A 21,909-nucleotide genomic window follows, 5' to 3' on the forward strand; every position below is an offset into this window, starting at 1 on the left:
TAAAAACTGCTTCTCTCTAAAACCAGATTCGCCGAGTCTCTTTTGCAAACCCAATTTATCAAGAAGGACTGGCCGATGACATCGACAGGAGGAGTCCTGTTGTTAGGTCCCATTCTTCACCATCTTCCCGAAGCCTTAAAATTTTATCTAATATTCAGGCTAAGGTAAGTTCTGTTACGTATATTCTGTATGCCCTGAGCACTCGCGGTTCTCGCTTAGCGTCGGTCACCTTGTGTCAGCGTGTGTTCAGCCACTCGCAGAGAACCAGGGAGCGTAGAAAGGGTTGTCGCGGGCTTAGCCTGGCTCATTCTGTTGCCCTCTGAGGTGTAGGTCGGTAGAATCTTGCCGTTAACTGAATTCCTACGATCCTGAGAGATCTTTTTTTCCTCTTTTTCTATCCAGCATATTACCACTCCAACCAAAGGATTTCTGTCCCCAGGATCTCGTAACCCTAAATTTAAGAGCTCAAAGAAGTGTTTAGTAAGAAGTGCTTTGGTTATGTATCTCTTATTTTTTTTTTCCTGTATTCAGTCGTGTGATAGTTAGTTTAATATTTTTTCTGTATTATTCAAGATTACAGAAATGGCGAAGGAATCGCTGCCTTGCCCTACGGAATGCGTGTATCCCGCCTTGGTTGGCTGCAAAGCACCGGTTGACGTCATTCTACCTCAGATCACATCGAACATGTGGTAGGTGGATTGGTGCGCTTGAAGGTGACGTTTTACCAGAAACTGAATTCTTTACGCAGCCCGCAGAACCAAATACTCGGATGCAAAACGTGATGACTTGGAGACATTTTTATGCCACAAAGGAGGGAGGTTGGTTTGGTGTGGGAGAGACATAACTTTTTGTAAGGCTATGGAAAGCTTGCACCTGGGAACACGGGGTGCTTTCTCCGTGTGACGCGGTGGAGCAGACTGATCTTAACGATCCGTGATGAAGCCGTTGGAGCTTTCTGTGTATTGAAGACAAAGTGGGGATTTTGGGAAAGAAAAAAATCTACATTTGAAATGTACGAAGTGTTTTTCCTTCACTTATGTGCTTGTGAATCAGCATTTATGTAAGATTTGTCTGCTCCGCCGTGCCAGGCAGAAAGGACATGAATTCTAGCATCATAAACCATTTTTTTTCCCCTCCCTGCAGCAGCGCCAGAGGCCTGGGGCAGCTCATTCGGGCAAAGAACATCAGGACGGTGGGTGACCTGAGTACTCTGACAGCATCCGAGATCAAAACCCTGCCCATCCGCTCTCCGAAAGTTTCCAATGTTAAAAAAGCCCTGAAAGGATATCATGAGCAACAGGTAACATTTAACTTTCGTACCCAAAAGGCCAATATTAGCCTGACGAACTGCTAACGTCCAGCGTGAGGAATAATGGGGCTTCTGTTTTTCCCCCGTTGAAATAGCGCTTTAAAACATAATCTCTACCTGTCAGAGTAACGCGGGAAGTCAAGGTAGGGATGTGACTTAGCTACAGTATTATTAACAGGGATAATGACTGTATTTATTATGAGCTTAAAACATGTCCCACCATGCAGTCTTTTTTTCCTCTCGTTCTCTCACAAAAACTCTTCAGGTAAAATCTCGAGGATTTGAGGAAATGTCAGCGCTTGAGGATGCAGAAAAACCTGTAAATAACGTAGAGGATAAATCTCTTCCTGTAGATGAAGAAAAACTTGCAACAGGTACCCATTGCCCGCTTCCTGCTTAGGCTGCGGTTTCGCTGCTTTAATTCTCCCCTCGTAGCAACACTTGGTCGATTTTATTTGTTTTGAGTGTTATTAGCTATACTGGCACAGTAGATGGGTGATTGAGTCGGCCACTTCATGAAGCCGTGTAGCAATGGCTTTTTAAAACTTGTTGCGTATTTTGAGGGAAAGATGCTGGTTTTCCCTGAATCAGCGTGCGTAAGTGTGTGAGACACCGATTCAGCTGGGCTCCAAGTACTTATTTCTCAGTCTCAGCCGGGTTTGTCTCCGGGGCCGTTCAGCCCCGCGCGGTGGGTCTGGGCACGCGCAGAAACGAGCAGCATGACGCAGAGATAGCGGGGTGGTGCCTCATCCTGAGGGGGGTGTGGGACAGAGCGGGGACGATTCCCTGTGTATTTTGGATTTGGGTGCCTCAATTTTAATCTGAATTCTGTGCGTTTGGGGAGTTTGGCCTGATGGGCTCAGCCAGGCATCCATGGTTGTTCTTCCTACGTGACTCTTGAAGCATTTGCTAAACTGGAGAACAAGGAACCCAGGAGTAACTAACTTCTCAGTTGTCCCATTTAAAAGTTGGGCTTTGGGATAACACATCTCAAAGGACAGTGGCAGAATTGGAAAAGGATCGAATACTTTCATTTCTGTCCTTAGTTTTATTGTATGATCCTGATGAACTATGATGGAAGTCACCCTAAAGAAGGGTAGCATGGAGCTCTGAGGGCGGCCTTGGTCAGAAACTCGTGTCATGTGGAACAAATACTTTGTAGACTTTGAATACGTTGTTTTGTACAAAAGCAGCGGGAACACACCTCTGCTCAGACTGAAACCCGCACTCAGCCTGCCCTGCCCTGCCCCCTTTCCTGCCTTTCCAGATCTGCTGGAACCAGTTGTCCTGAACGCGGACGAGCAGCCGGCAGCAGATCTGCTGAGCCAGATCGACGCGCTTGCGGCTCAGCTCGCCTCCGAAGATCTTCACGGCTATTCGGGAAGCCAGCTCTTTGAGATGCAAGAAAAACTCATTGGGATGACGAACTGTATCATGAAAAACCTGCAGTCCCGCTGGAAATCGCCACCCCATGACAGTTCCGATTAGTTGCTTATTTCTAAGTAAGGAGGATTTTGTTACAAATTCCCCAAAACCTGCTTTTCTTACTGATGAATTATTCCTTAAACTGTGCATTTTGTACTATAGAAGATTTTTTTAATATCTATATGAGCAAAATGTATTGTGGTTTCCTCCCCCCCCCTCTTTTTTTTAATTCTAATTTCTGGGATTGCGTATTCCCTGTTGGAGGTGTTTGTACCGTATTGCTATGCATATTTCTTTCAGGTAGTGAAAGAAAACTTGGATAAAGTTGTGCAATAGCAAAGACTGTGAAACCAAACCGACACAAATTTTATGGGTTTTTTTTTTTCCAAATCCAAAGTGTTCTTAGTGCTGCAGACTCTTATCTCGCAGCTCTGCTCCGCTGCTGCCCCCCTTCCTTTCCTCCGAAGCTGCTGCCCCGGACAGACTCTCTCCCTCCCCAGCACCGTTTTCTACGGAGATAAACTGTGCTTAATTCCTTCCAGCAGCGGCAGCCCGGGAAGCTGGTGTTTGATAACTGGATGCCATCTGTTTTTGCATGTAGTTTTGTAAGAATCGCACCAAGAAGCTGATAACACACGGCTCCCGCACCGGCGAGAGGCTTCCCGAAACTTCTCAGGCTCTTTCCCATCTCCTTTGTTTGCAGCAGTTCTTCTGTGGAGAAGAGTTTTTTCCTTGGGGAAATGAATGGATTTGACGAGAGCTCTTTGTATATTATTGTACAGACTTATCATGGCAAATGTGGGTTAATAATTTATGATTTTGAGTTTCAATTGCATGGAATGCATTGCTGCTTCTCGGAGACCTTCAGATGAGTTCTCGGGTTTTACTCTGGAAATGGAATTTGTATATATTGGACTGTAGCTATCAACACGGACATTTATTGAAAGAAATTGCTGCAGGTGGTTTTAGAACTTACACACGGACAAATAAACCAGCAAATAGTTCCCAAATTTGTTCATGTCCTTGTGGTTTGGTGGGTTTGGGGTTCCCCCCCCTGCCCCCTTGTGATGTGTTGAGCCCTCCTGCAGCTTGGCTTTGGATGCTCAAGGTTGGGAGGGACCTTGGAAGGTCGTTGCTGCTGCGTGGTCCTCAGGGCCATGCGAGTGCCTCGTCAGCAAGACCTGAAATACTCTAAATATTCTTTGCCCTCATCTCTCGTGAAGAAAAAGGATAGGACAGAGGTGTCTTGGAGCAATAATGTCAATGGCGCCAGTTCAACGCCTGCACCCCGTGCCCTGCACAGACGAGGATGTTGCTAACGCACCTCAAAAGGGTGTTCACATCCAACCACCACCCTTCAGTGCTGGCAGTCCCGAGTCCTGCTCTGAGGAAGGATGTGTCCCTTTCCCGCTGGCTGTGCCCACCCTGACGCGCTGGGCGTTCCCTTTCAAGAACGCCCTCGGGTTAATGCTGCAGCTCCTGCTACGTTCACTTGGTTTTAATCTTTGGTCTCTCTGGGACACAGTATCCAGGGGTTTCTTATTTCCTCCTTTCTTGGAGACTGGCTGGTACCAGGCGCTTCAGCAGACGAAGCAGAACCCGCTGTGTTCAGGCAGGAGACAACCTGTGCGCTTCAGCCACAGCCCCTCGCGGTCGGACCTCTCCTGGGGCCGGTGCATCTGCTGTCGCTGTCTGGGTTCTTGCCCTTTCCCAGTAACGGTTTTCTGAACAAAACCACTTTGTGACGGATTCCTGCCCTTCCGCCCGAGTCAATACAGCAAACGTGCTGCAGGAACATCGGCTTTATTCGGTCACTAATTTACAAGTAACAACAGCTTCTGACCCAGGACAGGCGCATGAAGAACACGTGCGGAGCAGCTCAGCAAGCGGCGGGAGAGGCCTTTGGGTTTGTGGGGCTGGGTTTGCCCCTCCCCAAGCTAAACGGGGGTTTGAAATACTAAGCCTAAATATTGCTTATATGGGAAAGAAGTGAATGCATTCAAACACTTCAGAATGTTTGAAAAATACTCCTGTTGAGGGAGAATGAATAAAGTAACAGCTGGTGGTCGTAGTCTGAAGTACACGTATAGAACTGCAGCGAGGCTGAACTGGGTTGCAGTTCGAGCACCGTTAAACATTGGGATGGGACGTTGAACTGTTTGAAAATCCAGGCAATGTTTAAAAAAACCTTTTTTTGGACTCTGGAAGAAACACAGCTCTCATGAGGAAGGCCCAGGACTGTGTTTACAAGAAGTTTTCAAAAATCTTTTGAAAGAGTGTTTCCAGAGTATTTTACTCTGCAGTTACTTCCCACCCCCCCCGCCCCCTCATGGTTCCTAAGGTGCTCTCAGCATGGGAGACGATACGGCACTTCAGAAAACGTGTTACAAACCCTTTTCAAAGGTTACGTTTTGAGAAGTGCCGGCAGGTCTGTACCACACAGACGGACCTTAGGCAAAGCCGCGCTCTGGTTAGACGGCCTCCACGTAGTTGGCGGGCAGCATTCCCGTCTTGCCGGTTCTCTGGACAGTCCCGTACATCCAGCCTTCATCGATGGCCTGCACGTTCACTATTGTGTCGCCGTCTTTGAAGGACACCTCATCAGCGTCGGCTGCCATGTAGTCATACATGGCGCGGTAGGTCTTCTGGCAGTGTGAACGGGGAGGGAGGCAAAGAAGAGACACGTTCATACCCCTGCGCCCACTCGGGCTGACGCTCAAGTGTAACTACCGCTGTTTTGACTCATTTCAATACCCCATTGCATTGCCTGCTCTTTTAGATCTGGTTTTTAAATGTTTTTTTTAAATGTCTCTTCTCAGTACTTAAGTCCCTCAGTTACCCACGTCCACAGGACCTGAGTCACAGCCTGGCTCTCGGTGACACTGAACAAAGTGTTTTCAGAGTGTATTTGAGCAGCATCGGCTCCAGGTGGCTCCAGCCATAACTTTAAGGTGGTGCCTCCCAGGGGGTGGTGTGGGGAGGCCATGCCATGCCCATTGGTGTATCTACTCTAGGATTCAACCTCAGGAGGAGGAGGAAGTGTTAAAAGTTTTCAATTATAGGCGAGGGCCTGTCCCCCTGCAACGGATCTGTGACTCCTTCCCCTGGTTTTGCACCAAGCTCCAGCCCAACGGGAGGACACCCGACCACCTCACTCCTGGATGAATCGGCTGAAGCGTGATGGAGCCACACGCCGGCCCCTGCTGGAGCCCTCCCGCGCTCTGCTCCTTTGGCAGGCGGCCAGCTTTGCTCCTGCAGCAAGTTTGGGATTGTGTCTTACTACACGTGATGCGTGTTACTTACTCCAGCAGTAGAGGGGTGAGAAGGAACCGATGACACCGTGGTTTGCTGGGTGGCAACTGACGATGACCGTTGTTGTGGTAACTCTATGGTTTTAGCGTGTTTGTAGCCCACTGCAAAAGGAAAATGTATTGTTTAATGCAGACTTGGCAATAGGGTTAGAGTTGCTCTGAGTAAAGCTCATGCGCCAGGTCGTGCCGTGGGTCACATCTGCCTTTCACCCACTGAAATACAACTTTACATCTCTTGGTTCTGTCCATAACTCAGTGTTTCCCAGGTGTGTTTCTGTGCTTTTTCCTGGCTGAAGGAATTGCTGACCGTGAGCCCATGCCCAGCACCGCCCCGAAGAGGGTCTGGACACCATTTGTCTCATTTGTGAATAAATGGCGCTTCTGTTCTCCCCGTACCTGTGGTGGTGGTGGTGAAGAAGCCCCCGTTGCTGTAGTAGGACAAATGTTGATCCACGGCGTCCGAGGGTTCGGATTTTTCCTCGCCGCCGCTGAGGCTCAAGGCACTGGCGGAGCGGGAGTGCTCCCGGCTGCGGCGCTGGGCTTGGACTGCGGGGAGAGAGCAGCGGGAAACCATTTACGTCTTTGTTTTGTAAGGAGAGGCACGCATGAAAATACGTTTAAATATACACACCCACAGCCCCCCCCCCACACAGAGGTTACTTCATATGTACACACATATGTGTGCGCACACACGTTCTGTGAAAACACCCGAAGGGCTGCACCATCGTTACCGAACGCAGCCACGTTGTGCTTGTCTTGAGTAGAAAAGTGACGGAGCTAAGCAGAAGTGGTCACTGTATTTTACAAAGTTTATGGGACAAAGCGCGTGAATTCATCAGTCTGGTTTTATGGTTACTCAGTGGCATTGCCAGGGCTTTCTTAACATACTCTACAGACACCGTGCTGACGTTCTACTCAAAAAGGCAAAATTATTACGTCCCTTTTATCTTTAATATTTAGAATATTTTTTTTTTCTTTCTCCAACCTCCCTCCCTTTACTGCTGGCTACTTCTAAAATTTTGATTCCAGTTATCCCATGCTTTCCTTCACCAGCTGCCAGAGATCTGAGCCGTGCCAGAGACTCTGTTTCTCTCATTCAGGAGTTTAAAAAGAAAAAAAAAGGGTAAGTGAGGGACAGTTTTAAAAGGAAGCACACGTTAGTATCCCCAAGCTGCCGGTTTTGCAGACACAGTGCAGCGTGTGGCACAGACCAGAGATCATGTGTAAGCTTCTGGACTGAATGTTGTCTTCTGCTGGGTCGTAGTCAAAGACTGAGCCGGGGTTTGTGCGCCACACGCGGAGACCTGCAAGAGAAAGAGCCTTTTCTGAGGAGAAGCTGTAGCTCAGGCGCCTGTCAGAGAGCGGGAGCAGCAGGCGTAAAGGAGCAGGAGTGAAAGCGCATCTGAAAAGGGCAAGTAGTATTTCATAGATCTGTGTTTCCTAAATCTATAGCACAGATGAAAGTTATACAAAATAAAAGCCTAATCTACATCAGGTGAGCTAAGGTATTTCCCTAGGATGCCTAGAGATGAAGTTAAAAACGTAAGTAAGAAATGTAAATGTAGAGTTACATTACGAAGGCGGAGCACAGGTGACTTACAGCTGCTGTAAGAGGATGTTTTCAGAATGGTCTGATGGAAACGTCGCATCCAAGGAATGACAAATTTGAATTGCTGTGGCTGAGCTTAAATAAAGCAGCTCATCCAGGTCGGCCTGTGGTTTGTGTAAACGAAGCACTGGTGTTCTGCTCACCTGTGAGAGTCTCTTGATCCTGGTCCACGCGCTTTCGCTCCATTTCTACTACTCGCCTTTGAATGCCCCTGTAGCTGATGTCGCTGAAGTCCTGCATGTTCTTTTTCACGCGTTCTGTAATGGGGTCGGTAACTACAGGTGTGAAACTACCTTTGCTTTTCTCAAAATCTTCGTGGTATTTCACCTGCAATTAAAATGAAATGTCTGTTCTCCGCAGCTTTGAGTAACTTCCATCCCTGCTTACCTCAGGTGAGTTCTAGCGGAGGGGTCGCTGCTGGTCTCGACTTTGGCTTTCTCCACCCCAAGGAGCAATGAGAGAGCGCCTGACCCCAAACATGCCTTTCCTGCAGCCACTTTTGCCTTTAGTATTTAAGAATTTGGGTAACCAAATTTGGTACATGTACATCCTCCTTGAGCTGCCCACCCCGGAATGTCTCAGCAAAAAGGTTTTTATTTAAATCACTTGCCAAGTTAAAAATACATCTATAAATGCTCTTACTGTAGAGATATGTTTCTGGGTCTCTCGGACACGCCGCATTTCAGGTGTATCCAGTACATACGCAGCTTTGCCTTGCACTTGTTTTCGGAAACTGTCTGAATAAAGCACCTGCAGATGGGAAAAGGCACGTGAGCGCAGGGCACAGAGCTCCTCCGGCAGCGCGAGCAGGGGGCTGTACCCGCACACCCTGGCACAGACGGATACAAACAGGTGGCAGCAGCTGCGTCGGTGAATAACATTAGAATGCAAAGCAAAATTCTTTCTCATGAGACACGGACAGCTCTGGCCTTGATCCCAAAGGTTCCTGTTCTTAACTAAAAGTTCCTTACCTTTTTTTAACCGTGTAACAACAGGCGGAGGCCGTGCAGTGGCCTGAAATGCCCCTCACTGACTTTGCTGAAGTTATCAGTCAGACACACCGTGATTACACCTGTATTTATCGCTGAAATACTACCTTTTTTGCTGTATGTACTGTTACTGGAGAATGGTCATTTTGTATCTCCTACGGTATAAGATCAGTAAAAACAGAAGATGTTTGCCACTGACTCGAAGGCAGCATATGTTATTTGAAATCCAACTGGTGTTTATAAAACAGCCCCCAATCTAAAGCAGTGACTCACGCGAAAAGAAATACTCAATTGCAGCAGAAAGTAAAAAGCAAGAATTAAAGGATTGGACTTTAGTATGGTCACTGCCTACTCCCAGCCTAGCTAGCTAGGTAGTTAACATCTGCACTGTTAATTTGAGACAGGATTTTGGGGATTGAAATGGTACTTTTTAACGTATTTTCATTTACCGGCTGAACAGAACCTACCGAGCTGATGTTTTCTTGATTGCGTTTAGCTCTCTCCATCTCCGGAGTCATTGGTGTTGGAGTTCCTTTCGCCAGATGTTCCTTGTACAAAACCTACAAAAAGGTGTCCATAAATCAGAGCAGAGTAAGTCAGTGACGGTGTTAGTGTTTAAGCATACTCATCACTGCAGGGGTGGAAAAGATCTCGGGAAATAAAGCATCTAAAAAGTTATTTGCTAGAGCAGAAGGTAAAAATCAAAGGGAAAAAAAATAGGCAAAGAAAGGAAGGAAAACTGAGAAAATAAGGCTCAATTAGAAGTGGAGGTTATTTTTAGTAGAAGGCGGTTGTCTCGTCTTTCAATACCGAGCTAATGTGTTCTTGATTGCGTTTGACTCTCTCCATCTCGGGAGTGACCGGGGTGGGGGTCGCCTTCCCTAAGCCTTCTTTGTACCCAACCTACAGATCACAAAGTAACCCAAAGTCACAAATGAACAATTAAAAACTGTAACGTTACTGGGTTTAGAGTAAACACCACCCATTATGAAACCGAAAAAATAGGTCAGAGGAAAAATAGTATTAAAATGTTAATTGACAACAAAATCTTTTAAGTACGATAATTTTAAGAGACGATTTTTCTAAGTTTGAGGGGAAAAATTACAGGGTTACATAAAACCAGGCAGACGTTAAGTTATTAAAAAAACTTCTCTATCACATCCCCTCCACTTCTTGCAGACAATACCGAGCTAATCTGTTCTTGATTGCGTTTGACTCTCTCCATCTCTGGAGTGATTGGGGTGGGGGTCGCTCGCCCCAGGTTCTCTTTGTACAACACCTGTGGGATACAGAAGATGCATCCGGCATCTTAAACCCCCCCCAAATCAAAAGGATTCAAACACAAATTCTTACTTTGTTACCACATTTCAAAAAAGTCACTACTGATTATGATACGCAGCACTGCACAAAAGCCAAACATCTACTGCTGTGAGAAAGGGTAAGAAAAATAAACTGTAAAAGAAAAGCTTGTTATTTTTCTGGTTAAAAAGAAGGGCTCTATCCAGCTCCAACTGCGCCGCCGGCGCCACAGGCTGGGGAAGCTGCCTGTGCCCCGGGAGAACTATCTATTGAAAAATGTTTTAGCCACTGTTTTATCTGTATTTGAAGAAATCTGTGGCCGTGTTGGGAGGGAGGAGGCAGTTTTGTTGCCACACTGACCTTGGGCAGCCAAATAAAGGAGGGTGTCGAGGCCGGGCGTCCGGTATCGCTGCACCATTACGCCCACTCACCTCCCCGAGCCTTCGGGACACCTAAAAGCTCCTGCTGATGTGCCACCCGCAGCAGGAGCGGCCGCCTGCCTTTGTGTCATTCTAAGGCCTCCTAAGTCACCCGCCACAGCGACGCCACCTCCCGTGGGTCAGAGGCGGGACTTCTTGGTGTGCGTGCGTGGGTTTCTTGCTGCTTTGATTTTTTTTTTTTGCTAAAGTCAAATACCCCCGAAATGCCAATGAACGCCTGAACACGAAGCACAGATTGCTAAACACAAATACCTTCACCACAGGATGCTAATCTCTTACGGCTGTCTGGACAGAGCCCCCAGCGCTACGAACTGAGCAGCAGAAAAGGCCTACACATCTGGATCAGACTGTTAACACCAAAGTCATTTTATTTTAGAAGAGGAGCGATTAATTTGCAGAAACAAGTATTTCTAGTTTTCAAATCAAAATCAACTTTCAGTAGGTAGTTAGATTGTTACTTTATTAAAATATAAGCACAAAGGCAAAAAAATTAATCTGTTTTTAAGGTACCGAGCTAATGATTTCTTGATTGCGTTTGACTCTCTCCATCTCTGGAGTGATTGGTGTTGGGGTCACTTTCCCCACATTTTCTTTGTACAAAACCTACAGGATACAAGGGAGTATCCAAATGTCATTAAAAAGGCACCACAACCAAAAAAAAAAACCCAACACAAAAAACCACCCACAAAACCAAACCAACATACAATAAAGCTTTTGAACCATGACGCTTAGAGGGCATTAGCTCTGGGGCACGCTGCTGCTCCCCAAAGAAGCCACGGGAGCTTTGCCGTTAATTTACTTTGGATGCCAAAATGACCCCCGTATGGACTCAACACTGCACGAAAGCACAACAGTAGTGAGAAAGGGTTAAAAAAAAAAAAAAAGGCAAAAAAAAAAGCAACGAAACAACATCCACCAAACCAAAGGTCAAACCTAGCTCTAGTAACATCCCGCTTCAGACAGTGTTAAACAGAAGATCCTACGATTTGTTTGTAAGCGGAGAAGGGGGGAAGTTTATGGCAGATTCAGTTTATAAAGTTAGAAAGCAGCGACTGCTAAACTGCTACAGTTACGTTACACACGTCAGTCAGAGCTTTGGGAACGGGTTTCCTGTTAAAAGTACCGAGCTAATGATTTCTTGATTGCGTTTGACTCGTTCCATCTCGGGAGTGACAGGTGTTGGAGTTGCCTTCCCTATGTTTTCTTTATACAACACCTGGGAGACATAAGAAAGGAGCCAAAGAAAGGACAGTAAATAAAAAGCTGGTTGGAGAATAACTTGAAGCCTAAGGCATTTTTTTTCTTGTCTTTATTTTCTCAGGGCCCAGGTTAAAGGCGGCACTACCAGAGAAGCAGGGTGTGGCGTACTGGCTTTTTAACTACAGGATCACTCGTAATAAACAGTGTAAGTACCACGTAAATGAGACCACAAAATACCATAGTGAGGGGCTGAGAGTGTTACAAACATGTAAATTATTTTTTTTTTTTTAAAAACAGAATGTCAGCATTGCAGAGAAAATGAGTGGAGGCTGTTAAATGTTTTTAGGATTAGAATGGGGCAGTAAAATCACTCTTAGAACCCAATAAAAACGGTAACAAGTTAAAGTCACCACTGTAAATCTCAGTCAGACAGAGTAAGAAGTCATCACGTGTGTGAGCTGCTTTAGAGCTGGGGTCGGCATTATTTTGGAACAAGCGTTACAATGTCCATTCACTAAAACTGTTAAAATGTTCCTTTAAATCGAGTTAAAGGGAACTTTTTTTTCTTAGCAAAGTACCGAGCTACAGATTTCTTGATTGCGTTTGACCCTCTCCATCTCTGGAGTGACAGGGGTGGGGGTTCCCATCCCCACGCTCTCTTTGTACAACACCTGCGTAGGAACAAGAAGCACCCAAAAAACATCATCACAACTCAAGAAGAATTACATCCGACATAAATGCAAATATTATTTGAGTCTGCTGGAGCTCAGCCTGCTCTGATCTGCCCTAAAAGCTCCCCCAGGAAGCAATGGAGACTGGATTGCACTGGGAGGTCTGAAGGCCAAGAGGTCTATGGCTTTCTCTTCGCAGGTGTGGCAAATCCAACGCAGAAGCCTCTTACATCAAATACATTGTCCTGGTGGAGGGCAGCTTTTTGACTAGCACTGAAGCCTGCCAGAAAGGCAGACCCTCCCTCTTCTATAACAGCGTCAAAACAGGAAACCGAGAGGATTTAAAAAACCCAACAAAACAAAACACCACCACATATAAAAGGAAAAGGTTGGAACAGGGAGCAAAATGGTTAAAAATATTTAGGATAATGTAAATAATTAAATATATGAGGAAGTGGTAGGTCAGTAACATTGGAAAATATAGTACAGTGAAGAAGAAAGGATGGTTTTATAAGTTGATTACGTGGAAGTAAGGAGTGGAATCGTTCATTTTTAATAAAGGTTAAAAAGTTCTGTTTAAGTGGAGTTAAAGGGAACACATCTTTTCCTCCACAAAATACCGAGCTAATGTGTTCTTGATTGCGTTTGACTCTCTCAACCTCAGGAGTGACAGGTATTGGGGTTCCTGTCCCCAGCTCCTCTTTGTACAACACCTGTGGGGTGACACGTATTAAACAAAGGAAACGGCAGCAGCACACAATCCAGCTCGCTGAGAGAACAGACCCACTGATTGTCAAGGACACTCCGAGCCAAGGCTTGGAATAAAAGAGAAAAATTACAATGCTCCTCAAAACTATAAAGCTGAAGAGTAACACGCTGCAATGACCTCTGGCAGAAAGCTAGAATACCTCCCCTGGTCGCTTCTCGGGAGCTACAGAGGAAAACTGTCTGTGCAACAGCAGATCATGAAAGACCTCCTAAAGGCAGAAAATCTCAAATACAACACAAAAGGAACACAGAAATCAGCTCTGTTTCATGTACCCACTCCATAAACATCACCGCAGGTTACACTGGCGTGTGTTAGTGCACGGTTACGCTGGGGTCACTTCCCCAGATCTGCATCAGGTGCTGAACAGTTTAGTTTTCATGTGTAAATTAAGTAAACTCAAGAAAAAAGCCCACCACTCAAAACAGAACAAGGATTGTTGTGATTAACAAAAGGAAAAATGGGGTCTTTTTGAAGAATAAAAAAAAAAAAAAAAGATAATCAGACTCAAAAGAAAGGTGGAATTAAAAGTTATTATTAAGAGGACGTAATAAAAAAGAGGAACAAGAATGTAAGTAACAATTATAGAGGAAAAAATCTCATAGGGACCAGGATATTATTTTTGTGTAAGTTGATTATAGGGGAACAAGAATTGTTTTCGTTCTGTGTTAAAATTATTTTCAAATAGATTAAAAGGGAATTTTCTGCTTTTCAAATTAAAAAATACCGAGCTAAAGTTCTCTTGATTGCGTTTGACTCTCTCAATCTCAGGAGTGACAGGTGTTGGGGTCCCTGTCCCCAGCTCCTCTTTGTACAACACCTGTGGGGTGACACGGCTGCGTTAAACAAAGAGCAAAGAACAAGCAAACAACAGGAACGCTCTGTTTGCTGAGAGAACACACAGAACATGGGATATTTTTCTGAGCTGTCCTCATTTAAAAAATCCGTAAAAATAAAAAATAGTTTAAAACTCCGAAGACAAACACTAATACACCGGTATGGCGTCTACCAGAATGCTAGAATACCTTCCTGACTTGGTTAAGTGCTTCTCAAGGTGAACATTTAAAACTGGTGAGTATTTAGAAGATTAACGTCTTATATAAATTAAAATAAAGCATATTATTGTCTTTTTACCAGCAGTGAGGTAAGCTTTTTCCTGACTGTACTTGAGTCACTTGAAGGTTTTTCGGCACACACACCGCGCTCAGCCAAGAGCCATCCACTCCCAGAGTGAAACGCTACACACCGTCCAGAGTTTAGCAGCAAGGAATCTACCTTGCGAATGACAGGAAGGACGCTGAGACATGCCCATAATACAGGCGTACGTGTGAAAATGGTACCTGAGGAATTAGAATTACCGGTGCTCTCCTCTCTTACGTGACACTTACCTCACCCTGAGAAACGTCCTAACGCTACAAACTTTTTTACCCTGCAAACCTGTGCTTCCAGTGTCTCCAGAGCAGTTTACACCCGCTGGAGATTTGGGCCACTGTCTCTGTGCAACAATATTAAAGACTTCCTGAAGGAAGAAGGCGGCAAATACAACGCAGAAGGAATAAAGAAATCAATTCTGTTTCAGTTACCCATCCCATAAACATCACAGCAGGTTACACTGGTATCACAGCACTCTTAGACTGGGCTCATTTCCACAGATTTGGATCAGGCTATAAATAGTTTAGTTTTTATATGAGGTAAAACCAGGAAAAAACCCAACAAACCAGGGATTGAAATGATTAACAAAAGGAAAAGCACATATTAAAGAATCAAAAAATACGTTCAGAGTCAAAAGAAAGATGGGAACAGGGAATCTAAAAGTTATCATTAGTATGAAGATCTAATCAAAAGAAAGTAAGTCACAATTATGGAGGAAAAAATGTCAAAACATGGGGGATAGGGTATTCTTTTTTGTGTAAATTGATTACAGGGAAACACAAGAATATTTTTTTGGTGTTAAAATTATTTTTAAATAGATTAAAAGGGAATTTTCTGCTTTTCAAAGGACAAAAAGATACCGAGCTAAAGTTCTCTTGATTGCGTTTGACTCTCTCAATCTCAGGAGTGACGGGTGTTGGGGTCCCTGTCCCCAGCTCCTCTTTGTACAACACCTACATGGTAACACGGGAGTTTTAAAAAAAAGTTAAGAACAAAAAAAGCCCCTGCTTTTGATGGAAGTAACACATATAATTTTTATGCCCACTAAATATAGCAGAAAGCAGGAAAAATTAGGAAGTATAAAAGAGTTAACAATTGTGATAAATTCAGATGAAATCTTCTGATAGCTAGAAATACTGCATCCTAATTCTCAGATACGCTTCAACAGATAATAAAGCATTACGGGAATGGAATTTAGCAAATAAAAAACACAGTGTTTTTTAAAAAGAAAAATACCTTAAGCTTCACAAAAAACGCTTTAAAAATTAAAGGACATGAAGCATCAAGTGTTATTATTAAAAAAAATCTTTTTTAAAAAAAGTACATAAAATATAACTAACAATGACTAAAAATTTTAATAGCAGGAAGGGGCCGTTTCTATGTTTGTAAGTTAATTAGAGAGAGTAGAAACTTTACAAGTGTTAAATAGTTATAGGGAATCCTTTCTTAAATTACAAAAAAAAAATACCGAGCTAAAGTTTTCTTGATTGCGTTTGACCCTCTCCATCTCAGGAGTGACAGGCACTGGGGTGCCAATGCCCAGCCCCTCTTTGTACAACACCTGTGTGGCAACAGGGAAGCATTAAAAAAAAAAAAAAGGAAGGGAAGGAAAGGAAAAGAAAGGAAGGGAAAGAGGAAGACAGGGAGGAGAGAGAGAGAAGACAAGGAATTTAATATAGTGAAACTTCAAAGTAGGAAAATTGAGTTTTGTCAGCCTTGTTCAAAGGCTAGCAAAAAAAAAAAATAAATCAATGAAAATAACCAGCTAATATTGTTACGAGGTTTGTGGTCGTCTCACCTGGGTGCATGTAAATAACGCCAAGAAGACCAGCGGGGGTGTTGGTGCAAGCACAGCTTGTGCCAAGTTACCCCAAAAGCCTGCATTTACGTCTTTTTGCCCAAAGAAGTTTCCTTACTCAAACAATAGGCCTTGAATGAGCAGCTTTGCTCTAAGATTTCCAAATAGGCTCACCAGCGGGAAAGAGAGCCCAGGCGACCGCACAGACAATTACATGGAGCAAAAAGTTTAACACTGTGGCTTCTCTGAACTGTCCTATTAATCTCGTCAGGATTGAGTTTCGTATCAGTCACGTCTGAATTGGGTCAGAGTGAGTCAAAATGAGTGCTAAGCTGCGCTAACTGAAACAGAAATATAGAACAAAATTATGACATAATGGTGATTTGACTGGAATGCGTCAGGAGTCGAAACAATCTGGATAGAACGTCATTACTACAGTATTTTTCCTTACAGATGTCATTTTTGTCATTTTTTCATATGGCGGTGATATGGGCATGCCACCCAGGTTTTCTTAGAAAGACCTGCAGGATATAAGAAAGCATCCAACACAGCACAACCAGGAAGAGACAAGACAGGCTGCTTTGCATTAGATGGGAAGGGTTAGGAGTTCATTTTTCATTTGCAGCGCAACCAGCGTGGGGAGTCTGAGGACCATTAGAAGGATCGACTTTGTTAATGAGGAGGAGAGTGAGATCACTCAGACTACTACGATTTCATTGGGAAGAAAAATAAGGCACTGCTTCACTGCTTTAAGGAAATGAGGTTAAAATCTCACAGCTGGAATGATTACAATTAAGTTAGACTGAGTGAAAAATTAAAATATAAGGATACTGAGAGGGTTTTAGTGATTTGATTAAGAAAGGGTTGTTCAAAGTTCAGCAAAGAACTGAAAGAAAAATTTAATATGGAGGAGTTAAAGGGATTTGATTTGCATTTCAAATGGTAGGGTGTGTTTTATTTAGCAATACCGAGCTAATGTTCTCTTGATTGCGTTTGACCCGCTCCATCTCTGGAGTGACCGGTGTTGGGATGCCAGTCCCTAAGCCCTCTTTGTATAACACCTGTGAGGTACAAGAAAGTTTCCACAAAAAAAGCACTCAACACAGGCAAACTCATCAAATCTGAGTATTTTGTCAGTTACGTTTAGCGTTAGGATTACTTTTCAATTAATTTCACACTTGTTCGAGGCAAATATTAAGGAAGGGGCTGATGGTTGATTATTCTGTAAATACATAACTACAGATACTAGAAGATCAAGGGTTAAGATAAAACAAACATGGAGAGAAAAAACATGTTAATGTCACAGCTTACTTCCAGTTTGGGTTCTTAAAAGAAATGCATGTAAAGTTGTAAATCACCAAAAAAAGTTAAAGCACAAAAAGGTGGACTATAAATGAGTTAAAAATATTGCCAGGGAAAAGACAGGATCAGGGTGAGATTCTAAACCACTGAAGAAAACAGATTATATGTTAGGATGTTATGCAAAAATAAGTTGTTATAATTTTTTTTTTTAAATACCGAGCTAATGTGTTCTTGATTGCGTTTGACTCTCTCTATTTCTGGAGTGACAGGTGTTGGGATACCTGTCCCTACGTCCTCTTTGTACAGTACCTGCAGAACACAAGCACCCAGCAAGGTGAGAACTTCATATTCCTTTCACAAATACAGTACATTCGGATAGTTAATTTACCTGGTTTATAGGTAAATATAATCTGAGATTATACGTAAATACGTGCACAATTTCTTTTCCTCAGTGTGCATCTTTTTAAGCACAGTCACCAGCTCAGCAAAGTACTTAAAGTGGATGTTGAGGTGCTTGAACCCATTGAAGCCAATGGAGTACTGCACTGGAGCAGGAGACAACTTCAAACACTCTGCGGACCTGGTGTCAGAAGCAGGTACGTTCTGCTTTTCATCTTAGTTTAGGAAATGGAACAGTATTATTTTTCAGGCAGTCAGCATTCCTGAAGGGTTTTTTTTATGGTGCTAACAATCAGCTGAACCTTCTACAGACATGTTTAATATGAAAATACTTAGTTGTGGGCTCTATTTGATTTTGATCTCTGTGACTATTTGGTTGGAATTTTGCTCTGTTTTGTCTCTAGTAAGAAAAACAATTGAGTTTTAGCTCTCGTATCATTAGATTTAACTGAACCTGTAGTTGTCTGATTTAAAAAATTGCATTTTTCATGAAAGGCCTTGCATAGGAAATGCCTGGGTTGGTTTAAAACCTAATCATGTAGAAATACATTACAAATGCACTACCAGTTCTTCTTGCATCTAGTAAAATACTTGCAACAAAAAGAGCTAACAAAAAAAAAAAAATTCACTACTTTATGTCATTGAAACAATGAAAAAATACAAAAATAAAGCACTCACAGCAAGGGAAAACCAATTATGTAAATGAAAAAATGAAGAATCATTTGAAAAAACAACTCAATTGTGCAAAAGTGAGCTGTAAAAAACATATCATAAACAGCTCAAAAAGGAAATAGTACTTATAAAAACAGGAATGGAAGATCTTAAGGTACTCGTTACGTGGCTGTCACTGCTCCTCGGCGTTGTATAGCAAACAGCCGAGGTACCGACCGTCACAAGACCATATCCTGCCTCAGTTCTGTATGCAGAGAGCAAAGTAAAGCAGCAGCGGCTCAAAACCAGGAGAGCACGTTGTGGTTATTTAAATCCGTACTTAACTAGATACGGGAAGAGCCAGGTACTGTTTCCACTTAGAACCATCACTAGGTTTTGTGACTAGAAAAAAGGCTGCAATTATTTTTTTCCACAAAGCTCTCTAGCCGATCCATTTTTTTTCCAGGCTAATTGTAAGACACCATCTGGGTGTTCTTTGTTTCTAGTTCTGTGTTTAGAAAAGATCGCAGAAGTAATCCAGGGAAGTGGCTGACTGTAATGGTCACTGCAAAATTCAGATAATTGAACTTCCCGCTGCTGCATATAGGGATTTTAGACATCTGATCTCTTTTCAACAAAAAATACCCACAAACACTACCAAAGTTTGGAGCTTGAGCTCTGCATGAGTATACAGGTAAATCGGAAATATTGGCCTTTACCGAACTGATGTGCTTCTGCGTCTCCTTGACACGCTTCACCTCTGGGAGATCAGGAATTGGAGTGCCTTTCCCAATACCCTCCTTGTACTTAATCTACAAAGATGCAGAAAAAAGCAAAAGGACTTACATTAAAGCACAGCTGATGCAGGCACGAGTAAAAGTCCCATGAGTAAAGAAACACAGCTCCTTTACACTTTACAAACTCATTCAAATCTCAGCTACTAAGTGTATTCTCAGAGAAGGAAATCATCAAGGAACCTGTTACAGAGTGATGATAGCTAGCCTGCCACGCTTCTACAAAGCAGTTTAACGAGAACTCAGCTCAGGGAAAAAAGTAGTGTCTTCTTTGAGCCAGAATTTTTCAATTGAAGCTTAAAATTTGGGTATCTAACATCTCCCAGGAGCTTTATTTCAGCAAGAACCAACCCCCTAATTTATAACAACTGAACCATTTCAAGGTTTCTTACACCAAGTTCCAAGAAATTGCGATATTAAAAATTTAAAGTAATTTCTAAAAATCTTAGCCTGATGTGAAATAGGCACCTAGATTCATACGTGGATATAGAAAGAGCATTATCCTGATCTCGAGAAGACTGAAAATGTAAAAGACCTCATTTAACACGAGCAGAGAGCTGCTGTTAAAGCATTCCCATCACCTTTGCAAGCAACCCGGTAGAGGGTAACTTCAGCTGCTGCTGAGATGGCACTGTTTGTGGCACTTCACTGAAAGCGTTTTCTAAACACAAGTACAAATACCTTTAACCTGATACCATTTGGTCTTTTTACCAATGGAAGAAGGATTCTGTAAAAATCTATCATATTCAACAAAGGTGGGAGTCATCGCACAACATTTTAACAATTACAGTGCTGCGTGCATTTCTACTTTAGCGTAACAAAAAAAAAAGGCACAGCATTTCACAAGAACATATTTAACACACTATGCATGAAACAAATTGTGTGAAAAGTTAGTATTTTTTACACTAAAATGATGTTAGCGTTCAAAAAAGCATGAAAAAAGATTTACAAGTTTCAAAAGAAAAGTAATACACACAATTGTTCCCATTTTAGAGTGTTACAATTTTTTATGTGCTATAAAGGCTTTACGAGACATGCTTTAGTAAGGCTTTTGACACCGTTTGCCCTGGCATCCTCAGAGACAAGCTAATGAAGCATGGGTCAGATCAGTGCACAGGGCCAGGCACTGAAAACTGGCCAAACGGCTGGGCCCAGAGCACTTTGACCGGTGGCACAAGGACCAGGCCGCTGTGGTGTATCCCCAGGGGTCAATACTGGGGCCAAAACTGTTTAACATCCTCGCTGCTGACCTGGATGCCGGGACACGGTGCACCCTCGGCAGGATTGCAGATGACACAAAACTGGGAGGACTGGCTGATACACCCAGGGGTTGTGCTGCCACCCAGAGGGACCTCGATGGGCTGGAGAAATGGGCTGAGAGGTATCTCCTGAAGTTCAAGAGGGGGAAATGCAGTCCTGCACCTGGGGAGGAATAACCCCAGGCACCAGTACATGCTGGAGGCTGACTGTTTGGGAAGCAGCTTTGCCGAGAAGGACCTTAGGGATCTGGTGGACAACAAGCTGACCACGGGCCAGCAATGCAGCCTCATGACAAAGAATGCCAACAACATCCTCAGCTGCATTAAGAAGGGCACTGCCAGCAGGTCCAGAGAGGTGATCCTTCCCCTCAGCACTGGTGAGGCCACATCTGGAGTTCTGCATCCAGTTCTGGGCTCACCAGTACAAGAAACATACGGACTTACTGGAGGAAGTCCAGTGCAGGACTACAAAGATGAGTAAGAGGAGCTTCTTTGGGACGAGAAGAGGCTTAGAGACCTGGGAGTCTTCGGCTTGGAGAAGAGTAGGCTCAGGAGGAACTTAACAAAGTGTATAAATACCCAGGGAGAAGGAATGAAGAGGAGGGAGCTACTCTTCTCAGTAGGGCTTGGTGATGGGACAAGAGGTAATGGCCACAAATTAAAAAAACCAGAAAATTCAATCTGAACACAGGAAAACAACTTTTTTTTTACCATGAGGCTGGTCAGACACTGGAATAGGTTGCCCAGAGAGGCTGTGGAGTCTTCATCCTTCAAGATATTCAAAACTCGACTGGACATGGTCCTAGGCAACCTGCTCTGGCTGATCCTGCTTGAGCAACAGGGTTGGAATAGGTGATCTCTAGAGGACCCTTCCTACCTAAATGATTCTTTGATTCTGTGATAAATACACTATGTTTGTGAGGACATTAAAAATGATGGCAAGAGCTTTCATGTTTTAGAAATGGATTGTAAGTAACAAATTGAATGTTAATCATTAGAAAGATTACTGTTTCAGTAACAAGAATAGGAAAAACTCCTAGAAAGTAGCCCTTAGATGCATAGATTATTGCCAATCCGCTGTTAGCAACATTTAAAGAAATGAAGGGTAAAAAAAAATGTTATTTCAAGTTGAATTAGCACTGGTAGAGTATTAAAAATGAATTCTTTTGTACCGAGCTAATTGCATCCTGGGTTCGTTTAACTCTCTGCATCTCTGGTGTCTTTTCAATAGTAGTTCCAGTCCCAATATCTTCTTTATATAAAATCTTAATATTTAGAATGAAGACAACAAGGTTAAGCATATAAAACACAACATTATTTCTTCTAGAGAGTGAATACGGACTCATGACAGTGATTTGTAGACACCAGTGTAGGCGGAAAGCTGACTTGGAGGATCATCTCCAGTCACTGCCTCATTGCCTTATCTACGGTCTGTCTGTCCTGATACGAGTGCCATTTGTGCAAAAAAGGGCCTGATATTTTATATTTGTAGTAATGCATTTTAAGTAGAATGTCATAACATTTGTAGGCCACTT

General features: G+C 43.4%; 2 protein-coding genes across 52 annotated transcripts in view; one reads left to right on the plus strand and one right to left on the minus strand.

Moving 5' to 3' along the window:
- RIF1 (replication timing regulatory factor 1) overlaps positions 1 to 3,741 on the plus strand; it is a 30,410-nt gene extending 26,669 nt beyond the window's left edge. The window contains exons 30-35 of one of the 2 annotated variants that reach the window (XM_074594104.1): positions 27 to 164; positions 403 to 480; positions 574 to 689; positions 1,144 to 1,300; positions 1,575 to 1,683; positions 2,577 to 3,741. In XM_074594104.1, the coding sequence (XP_074450205.1) occupies positions 27 to 164; positions 403 to 480; positions 574 to 689; positions 1,144 to 1,300; positions 1,575 to 1,683; positions 2,577 to 2,797 (819 nt within the window). In that variant the 3' untranslated portion in view covers positions 2,798 to 3,741. The remainder of the gene's footprint in view (positions 1 to 26; positions 165 to 402; positions 481 to 573; positions 690 to 1,143; positions 1,301 to 1,574; positions 1,684 to 2,576) is intronic. The other variant, XM_074594105.1, reaches the window with a different exon arrangement.
- Positions 3,742 to 4,521: 780 nt separating this feature from the next.
- NEB (nebulin) overlaps positions 4,522 to 21,909 on the minus strand; it is a 124,142-nt gene continuing 106,754 nt past the window's right edge. For 4 of the 50 annotated variants that reach the window (XM_074594093.1, XM_074594082.1, XM_074594088.1 and 1 more), the window contains 14 exons: positions 21,547 to 21,639; positions 19,041 to 19,133; positions 17,488 to 17,580; positions 11,506 to 11,598; positions 10,893 to 10,985; positions 9,830 to 9,922; positions 9,454 to 9,546; positions 9,111 to 9,203; positions 8,297 to 8,404; positions 7,798 to 7,981; positions 7,257 to 7,349; positions 6,442 to 6,591; positions 6,038 to 6,147; positions 4,522 to 5,379 (listed from right to left, as the gene is read on the minus strand). In XM_074594093.1, coding sequence (XP_074450194.1) covers positions 5,206 to 5,379; positions 6,038 to 6,147; positions 6,442 to 6,591; positions 7,257 to 7,349; positions 7,798 to 7,981; positions 8,297 to 8,404; positions 9,111 to 9,203; positions 9,454 to 9,546; positions 9,830 to 9,922; positions 10,893 to 10,985; positions 11,506 to 11,598; positions 17,488 to 17,580; positions 19,041 to 19,133; positions 21,547 to 21,639 — 1,563 coding nt within the window. In that variant the 3' untranslated portion in view covers positions 4,522 to 5,205. Of the gene's footprint in view, positions 5,380 to 6,037; positions 6,148 to 6,441; positions 6,592 to 7,256; positions 7,350 to 7,797; positions 7,982 to 8,296; positions 8,405 to 9,110; positions 9,204 to 9,453; positions 9,547 to 9,829; positions 9,923 to 10,892; positions 10,986 to 11,505; positions 11,599 to 12,160; positions 12,254 to 12,873; positions 12,967 to 13,746; positions 13,840 to 15,639; positions 15,733 to 16,937; positions 17,031 to 17,487; positions 17,581 to 19,040; positions 19,134 to 21,546; positions 21,640 to 21,909 lie in introns of all 50 variants that reach the window. The other 46 variants (XM_074594101.1, XM_074594095.1, XM_074594096.1 and 43 more) reach the window with 24 other exon arrangements.

The sequence above is a fragment of the Larus michahellis genome, chromosome 7 (genome assembly GCF_964199755.1).
Source record: "Larus michahellis chromosome 7, bLarMic1.1, whole genome shotgun sequence".
NCBI classification, from domain to species: Eukaryota; Metazoa; Chordata; class Aves; order Charadriiformes; family Laridae; genus Larus; species Larus michahellis.